The 9,066-nt window shown below is 42.7% G+C and overlaps 1 protein-coding gene across 1 annotated transcript; it reads right to left on the bottom strand.

Moving 5' to 3' along the window:
• Positions 1-4,240: 4,240 nt before the first annotated feature.
• Positions 4,241-4,762, bottom strand: LOC134288041 (uncharacterized). Its single transcript, XM_062851699.1, has one exon. The coding sequence runs from the start codon at positions 4,760-4,762 to the stop codon at positions 4,241-4,243; it is 522 nt and encodes a 173-aa protein (XP_062707683.1).
• Positions 4,763-9,066: the final 4,304 nt, after the last annotated feature.

The following is a 9,066-nucleotide window of genomic DNA, read 5'->3' as shown; positions in this document are numbered from 1 at the left end:
CTCAAGTTCCGAAATTACTTAAAAATGCAGCTGCTTAGAAGGCTAAAGAGCAACCTCCAACAAGCTGCTTAGCTTATAAAGTACCCTCTTATCTGAACATTTGGTTACTTGGGTTGATTGGAGTTGGAGTTCTGAATTTTTTCTAGAAGTCCCTTGAGAAATTTCTGTGGAAGTTTATTCAGAAACTCCTGGAAATGTTCCTTCAGGAAACTCTCCAGGAATATTTGTCTCATCTCTTTCGAAATTCCTCCAAAAGTGTCTGTAGGAGTTCATCCAGAAATTGTTCGAGAAATCTCTACCTTGGAGACTTTTCTAGACGTTTTCCAGAAAATTTCGCTAGTAGTTTCACCAGCTATTTTCTAGTACTTCCTTCAACCATTTCTCTGGCGTTTTTACAGGATTTTTTTTATTTCTTCGGAAATTTGTATTGAACCTTTTTCCGAAATTACTCTAGAGAACTTCATTCAGAGAATCCAGGGAAATTCATCAGGAGGTTTTTATTTTTATGAATTTCATCACGTGTTCTTCTATTGAAATTTTCTCCTGGAGCTCCTGAAAGCTCCTGGAAAAAAAATCTATTGATTTTGGTTGTTTCTAACTTAATAGATTGTTGTTGTTTTAATCCAAACAAAATACCAGTTTAATTCAACTGCCAAACTGGTGAAACCAAACCAATGTTTTGGTTTGTTTATCACGGCGAAACAAACAAATATTAGTAAACATGAAAACCCATTCTTTGTAAAAATAACAAAAGATTAATTTGAAACTACCAATATTCTTCAAGTTCTAGTTCAAACAACAAAATTGTAGACTCACCAGATAGCTCTTGACTTTTTGACGAACTTTGCCGAAAACGGCACTGTTCTATCTGCTCTGGATCTCGAGATAGCGGAGTTTGAAACTTTACTCGACAACTAGCGCCATCTAGCGGCGAAACCACCAACTAATTGTTGAATCACCAGATTGCTCTTGACTTCCTGACAAACTTTGCCGAAGAAGGCACTTTTTTATCTGCTATGGATCTCGAGATAGCGAAGTTTGAAACTTTACTCGACAACTAGCGCCACCTAGCGGCGAAATCACCAACTGATTGTTGAATCACCAGATTGCTCTTGACTTCCTGAAGAACTTTGCCGAAGACGACACTTTTCTATCTGCTCTGGATCTCCAGATAGAGAAGTTTGAAACTTTACTTGAGGACTAGCGCCACCTAGCGGCGAAATCACAAACTTAATGTAGACTCACCAGATAGCTCTTGACTTTTTGACGAACTTTGCCGAAGACGGTACTTTTCTATCTGCTATGGATCTAGAGATAGCGAAGTTTGAAGCTTTACTTGACAACTAGCGCCACCTAGCGGCGAAATCACCAGCTAATTGTTGAATCACCAGATTGCTCTTGACTTCCTGAAGAACTTTGCCGAAAACGGCACTGTTCTATCTGCTCTGGATCTCGAGATAGCGGAGTTTGAAACTTTACTCGACAACTAGCGCCACCTAGCGGTGAAATCACCAGCTAATTGTTGAATCACCAGATTACTCTTGACTTCATGAAGAACTTTGCCGAAGACGACACTTTTCTATCTGCTCTGGATCTCCAGATAGAGAAGTTTGAAACTTTACTTGACGACTAGTGCCACCTAGCGGCGAAACCACCAACTAATTGTTGAATCACCAGATTGCTCTTGACTTCCTGAAGAACTTTGCCGAAGACGACACTTTTCTATCTGCTCTGGATCTCCAGATAGAGAAGTTTGAAACTTTACTTGACGACTAGTGCCACCTAGCGGCGAAATCACCAACTAATTGTTGATTCACCAGATTGTTTTTGACCTACTGAACAACTTTGCCGAAGACAACATTGTTCCAAATTAAGTAGATTTTGAGATATCGCATGTGATAACTTATGAGTGCTTCTACTGGCGAATATACATAGCAACCACTTCTACATAGCGCCTCTATCGGCCAAATTGCTAACTAATTGGATGATAGTTGGCATTGTGTGGTAGATCTATTCTAGTACTACAACTTTGCCGAAGAAAGTATGGTGCTATCTTGTAATTCGCCTGAGATATTTGCTCACACCCCCAATTAGGCGAAATCCCATAAGCTCTGTGATTCCCACAACACGGACTGCCGTGTAATAGGAACCCGTGTAATAGGTGACCGTGTAGTAGGAGTCTAGACTGTACTTTGAGTGATTTTTTTTCACCGTGTATGTCAGATAGGAACATTTTTGAATTCCCAGTGCGAAAAATGTCGAGCTCCGTCACACAAGGTTGACCTCAAGTGTCAAAGTAGAACTATTTACCATTTTACTTATTTCGAATTTTCTTATTATTCCTTTGTTTTTCAAGTTCGAGTAAAGTACAATTCCGATTAGAATACCATGCTTGATCGTATTATTCAATATAAGCGAGATTTCGCCTTTAATTTTAGGACCCTATTACTCTAGAGAACTTCATTCAGAGAATCCAGGGAAATTCATCAGGAGGTTTTTATTTTTATGAATTTCATCACGTGTTCTTCTATTGAAATTTTCTCCTGGAGCTCCTGAAAGCTCCTGGAAAAAAAATCTATTGATTTTGGTTGTTTCTAACTTAATAGATTGTTGTTGTTTTAATCCAAACAAAATACCAGTTTAATTCAACTGCCAAACTGGTGAAACCAAACCAATGTTTTGGTTTGTTTATCACGGCGAAACAAACAAATATAAGTAAACATGAAAACCCATTCTATGTAAAAATAACAAAAGATTAATTTGAAACTACCAATATTCTTCAAGTTCTAGTTCAAATAACAAAATTGCATGTCAATGCTACTAATATGTAAGTTTGTAAATCAACAAACGTGTTTGTTGATTCAAACTGAATTGATTTTTCTCCCTGTTGAATCAGAACTGGCAACACTTCCTGTTTTGTGCCTTCTTCGTCATAGCAGAATCTCTCCCGGTACCATATCGCAAGTCTCCTTGGGGTGTTGGGGGGGCAGAAGATTACTCGATTCAGCATAACCACCACCATCCGTCCGAATGCAATTGATGTGTTCCGTATTTTGTTTCGGATTTTCGTAAACAGCCTTCACAGTCTCGCGGAACAAATTATAATCATTCCAGGCGCTCTCGGTCGGAATCGTTCTCTCTCTCCCATCAAAATCCAATCCAAGCAAGCGAGCGAGCGTGAGTTCCTCCATTCTAACCCGAAGTTCATTGGAACTTTGCAAGCAAGCAGGCAGAGCTACAGCTGAGCGAAGCCTTGAGCTTTCCCCATGAGGTCTTTCACTTTTCGCATATTTTCCACCTCCCGCCCCTCCCGGGTCCATCACAAATCCAAGCGCCCAACCAGAAGGATTGACAGCAATGGTTAGGGGGGTTGCATATTTTCGGGGGGATGAAAACGTGTTCGCTCCACCGATCCGAACCAAACAAATTGCATCACACTCGTCGGCATAGCCGTTGTCGTCATCAGCATCACTGCTCTGACTGACTGGGTGCCGAATGCCGATCAGAGTAGGCATGATGGAGAGGCGCACACTGATGTTCGTGCCGCCCTCCTCACTTCGCCTCGCTCGCCATACAAAGCAAGCGTAGCCAAATCAAGGAGAAGCATGCACTTTCCACCATCAATCCATTCAGCTTTTCCGAACTCGTTCGGTTTTTGCGTGTAAGTGTGTGAGTGTGTGCACGTGTTTGCACGTGAAAGCATGTAAATTTTAAATGGAGCGACTGAAATTAATTAATTTACTATTGTTTTCGTTGCTCGTCGACGGTCCTCTCGACCGTGGTGACCCCCGTTGTTTGTATTTTCCCACTGAAATGCGGTTACTACAGTAAATCCCACCTAATTCGATATTGGATAAAACGTTAAGTAAAAACTAACGAACATACTATCTAACAATTCAAAAATTTAACAATTTTGAATTCATTAACATTTAGCAGCGTCTTTTTTTTTTTTAAGGAAAACACGTGTAGTTGCAACGGAATGACAAACTAGAATGAATTATTAAAACTTAATTAATTCAAGGGTTACTATGACCAACATCCCCCCTTAACCCTGAATTTGAGAAACCCCAAGTGATTTTCTTGCTTCTGGGAGTTTCGGATACGGAACCGGCTTCGTCAGGACATCCACCAGTTGACCTTCGGATGGAACGTGTTGAAGGGTAAAAGTTTTCTGCTCCAACTGCTCCTTGACAAAATAATGACGCAGATCGATGTGTTTCGTCCGCGCCGAGTAACCGACTTATTTTTCGGCTAAACACATTGCACTTTTGTTGTTGCATCGCATTTCAACTGTGGTAGTGAGGCCGCTGAGCTCTGCTCGGAATGAGCGCCACCATAGGGCTTCCTGGCCCACGGCTGCGATCGCCATGTACTCTGCTTCCGTCGTGGAGAGAGCAACGGTGAGTTGTATTCTGCAGCTCCATGCAACTGCAGCGCCCGAGTGCTTGAAAACGTAGGCTGTCACTGACCGTCTGGTCTCTGGATCGTTTCCCCAGTCTGCATCCGAATATCCGTGAAACGATTCTTCACTCTCGCTACTGTAAACTAACTTCATATCCTTCGGTCCTTTCAGGTACCGCAGAATGCGTTTGACTGCCGTCCAGTGAGCTTCTCCCGGGTTGCTGTTGTAACTGCTGACTGCATTGACCGCGAGTGCCATATCCAGTCTGGTGCACTGAGCCACGAACTGTAAACCACCGACGAGTTCGCGAAAAGGTACATTCGCCATCCTCTCGACTTCATCGGGCGATTTCGGGCTCATTTTCTTGCTCAGTTTCTGGCTTGCATCGAACGGCGTGGGAACGGGATTGCAGTCATTCCGAGGATCTGCTCCGCGTAGCCAAGATCTTTCATCTGGAACCTGACCATTAGTTGCTGTTTCAACGCGTCGACTATTCAGCTGAGCTTCTTGTTCCATACGCGACTCGCTTGCTTGAGTCCATAGAGCGCTTCTTCAAACCGCATACCTGGCGGCCGAGGATTGCGAAGCCTTCCAGTTGCTCCACGTAGATCTCCTCATCCGTCAAGTCGCCTTGAAGAAAGGCCGTCACAGCGTCGAGTTGGTGGATCTTCAATCCTAACCTCGCTGCTACTGCCATTAGATAACGGACCGTGGAGTATCGGACCACTGGTCCGTAGTCGACTTCTTCGATTTGCGAGCAGCCCTTCGTCACATATCGCGCTTTGTACCGCTCGATCGAGCCGTCCGCTTTCGTCTTCAGCTTGAACACCCATTTCGATTTCAGGGCCTTCCGCCCCGCCGGCAGATCGCACAGCTCCCACGTTCCGTTATCGCTGAGGGATTCCATCTCCGTCCATCCATTGCTTCATACCATCGGCTACTATCATCGCTTTGCATCGCTTCTCTAAACGACTTCATCGGTTCATCCAGAAGTACCTGAGATGGGGAAATGCTTTGAGGGACGGCCCTGAAGGTCAACTGACAATCATTGTACTTGCCTGGGATACGGTGCTCCCTGCCACTGCGCCTTACCACACATTGGGGGTCCTCTGGTTGTGGAGGGAGCGCAATTTGTGATGGGACCGACAGCACTTCGCCGCCAGTTTCATTCGTTGGTAATGGTTCTGCTACGGTAGCTTATCCGCCTTGCTCGGATTCCGGGCCGATGTGCCATCCGAAACTGTAGCATCTCTGGTTCGGGAGCGAATTCCTCCGAGAGGGTAAGCAAATGGCAAATTCCCCCGAGAGGGTAAGCCACAAAAAAAAGCGAATTCCCCCGAGAGGGTAAGCCAAAGGCGAATTCCCCCGAGAAGGTAAGCCACAAAAAAGCGAATTCCCCCGAAAGGGTAAGCAAATGGCGAATTCCCCCGAGAGGGTAAGCCAAAGGCGAATTTCCCCGAGAGGGTAAGCCACGAAAAAAGCGAATTCCTCCGAGAGGGAAAGCAAATGGCGAATTCCCTCGAGAGGGCAAGCCACAATAAAGCGAATTCCCCCGAGAGAGTAAGCAAATGGCGAATTCCCCCGATAGGGTAAGCCAAAGGTGAATTCCCCCGAGAGGGTAAGCCACGAAAAAAGCGAATTCCCCCGAGAGGGTAAGCAAAAGTCGAATATCCCCGAGAGAGTAAGCCACGAAAAAAGCGAATTCCTCTGAGAGGGTAAGCAAATGGCAAATTCCCCTGAGAGGGTAATCAAATAGCGAAATCCCCCGAGAGGGTAAGCCAAAGGATAATACCCTCGAGAGGGTAAACAAATGGCGAATACCCCCGAGAGGGTAAGCCAAAGGCGATGATGATAATGAATGTTCAAAAGTGAAGAATTATATTGAGGAGGATGAAGGGTGAATGATGTTGGATTAAAAATATAGGATCGAAATTGAAGGATGCAGGATGTAGGATGAAGAATGATGGATGTAGGATGGTTGTTGAGGGATGAAGAGTGAAGATTGAAGGATGTAAGATTAATGATGATGATGATTATAATAATGATGATGGATATTGCATTTTGGATGGAAGATAAAGGAGGAAGGATGGTGATGAAGATGTTGATGTGTTTAATAAAAGATGAAGGGTGTAGGATTAGACCGGCCCAAATACAAAAATGTCGAAAAATTCCACGAGGCACCCTCTAGAATCGTGCCTTCGGATAAGAAGAACAATCTGTGAAAGATTCAGCTCAATCGGTTGAAAACTGTGCTGGCGCAAATGAGTTGAAGGTTTGTATGGGATGTTCAGTCCAAATATATGGGACATTGGATGACCTCTAGTCTCTCATACAGCACGCCGGTTTGGCGAGTTCGATTTGGCTCAGGATTGAAAGAATAACAGTTCATACCCTAATGAACAACTTTGTAGAAGACCATATCACGATAAAACTTAATTTAGTTGCGGTTTTAACCAAAGAAACCAGGATGAGGACATCATCCCCCGTTTACTCTCGGTTGTTATATGCAGCACGTGTTGGTCGGCCGTAGCTTGCGCGCTACATCATAGGCAGCTATGTAATTCAACATTGTCTCGATACTCACCCACATGCGTGAGCAATGAAAACGAAGGACAACATAGCCGCCTATGATGTAGTGAGCAAGTTTCGGACGGCAAACACGTGCTGCATATAACAACCGAGAGTAAACGGGGGATGATGTCCTCATCCTGGTTTCTTTGGTTAAAACCGCAACTAAATTAAGTTTTATCATGATATGGTCTTCTACAAAGTTGTTCATTAGGGTATCAACTGCTATTCTTTCAATTCTGAGCCAAATCGAACTCGCCAAACCGGCGTGCTGTATGAGAGACTAGAGGTCATCCAATTTCCCATATATTTGGACTGAACATCCCATACAAACCTTCAACTCATTTGCGCCAGCACAGTTTTCAACCGATTGAGCTGAATCATTAGAATAACCAGCCACAGAAATCCAATGTCGCGACTGTTCGTGTGACTAACATCTAGTTTGCCTCGCCCTTACAGCGTCAGTAGCGGTACTATAAGTGTCAAATAAATTTTGTTTACCAAAACAAAAGGTCCTCTACAAGATGGGCACTTAAACATAATCAATTATTACAACTAAAGTTGTTAAAATAATTAAATAGGAAAACTGAGTACAGCGCCATTGGCGTTCTAGTGTATTTCTATTGCTGAATCTTTCACAGATTGTTCTTCTCATCCAAAGGCACGATTCTAGAGGGTGCCCCGTAAATTTTTCCAACTTTTCTTTCTCGCCATACAAATGTGGGCCGGTATAGTGTAGGATCTATGATGCATAATAAAGGATGTTCATGATAATGATGATGAAGCATGGAGGATAAAAAAAAGGATGGAGGACGATGATGATAACACAGACAAACAGACGTAATACTTGCGAAATTTCCATCGACCACGCTCTTAACGATCATTTTAAATGTTCATAGTTGTGGCTTTCACAACCAGAGGCGCGCGCATCGTTTTTCTATGCGTTTGACGTTTCACCTAGCGCCTTCTGTTGACAATATTGCACAACACAGTGATTCGTGCAACTTTTCCACCAGGTGATGGTAGTATAAACTGGGCGATGGATTTCCATGAAACTCGTTCAAGGTGTTACGTCTGTTTGTCTGTGGTGATAATGTTTAGAATGATGATGATGAAAGATGAAGAATGTAGGATGAAGGATGAAGAAAGAAGAATAGAGGATGAAAAATGAAAAATGAAGAATGAAGGATGAAAAGTGAAGAGTTAATAATGTAGGACAATGTTTCCCAAACTTTTAGGAGGTATCGCCCCCTTAGAGCCGCAAAAAAATATTTTCGCCCCCCTAGGGGAGATTTCATTTTTCTATAGTAGAAGGCTGAAACTGTGCTTAGCTAAATTCTTTAAAAGCGCTACTGTGACAAAGCTAGTAGTGCCACTTAATGTATCTAAACCTGTGTCACCCTCATTTGCATCAAACTGTATTGTAAATGCGTTGATTTTTTTTTGCATTTTAATAAAATAGACTGAACTTTAATCGTGCTTACATAATTGTTGATATCGTGTGTGTGCATACATTTCAAATCGTTGTTGATTGAGCATTGATCTTCGTATAATACCTCTGAGAAGTTTCTCTGTTTTTCAAACACTATGTGTAAAGTTGTTTGTAAGCACTGTGTTACAAATTTCATCAGAAAAGTGTCCTGAAATTTGTCTGAACCTCATGTTTTTGATTGAAATTCCATGAAGAAATCCGCCTACGAGTTGATACCCAATTTTGCTCATCAATTTGCGAAAAAGAAACATGTTCTTTTTATAATTTTGACAAAACTAATCACGATTATGATGATGGTTAACCTGGGCTTGTTAGGGGAATATCTGTAAATAAAAAGAAAATCGCGTTAAGTACTGTTCCTTTGAATTCCACTAAGAATTTGCATCCTTTGACAGATACGTATTTCGACCTCAACTGTAAGGTCGTCTTCAGTGTCAGTCGAGTCAAGTACAAGACACTGAAGACGACCTTACAGTTGAGGTCGAAATACGTATCTGTCAAAGGATGCAAATTCTTAGTGGAATTCAAAGGAACAGTACTTAACGCGATTTTCTTTTTAATCACGATTCACAAATATTCGTTATAGGAGTTTCCAACTACACTT

This window comes from Aedes albopictus, chromosome 1 (assembly GCF_035046485.1).
Source record: "Aedes albopictus strain Foshan chromosome 1, AalbF5, whole genome shotgun sequence".
Lineage (NCBI taxonomy): Eukaryota > Metazoa > Arthropoda > Insecta > Diptera > Culicidae > Aedes > Aedes albopictus.
This window is presented reverse-complemented; position numbering and strand designations above follow the sequence as displayed.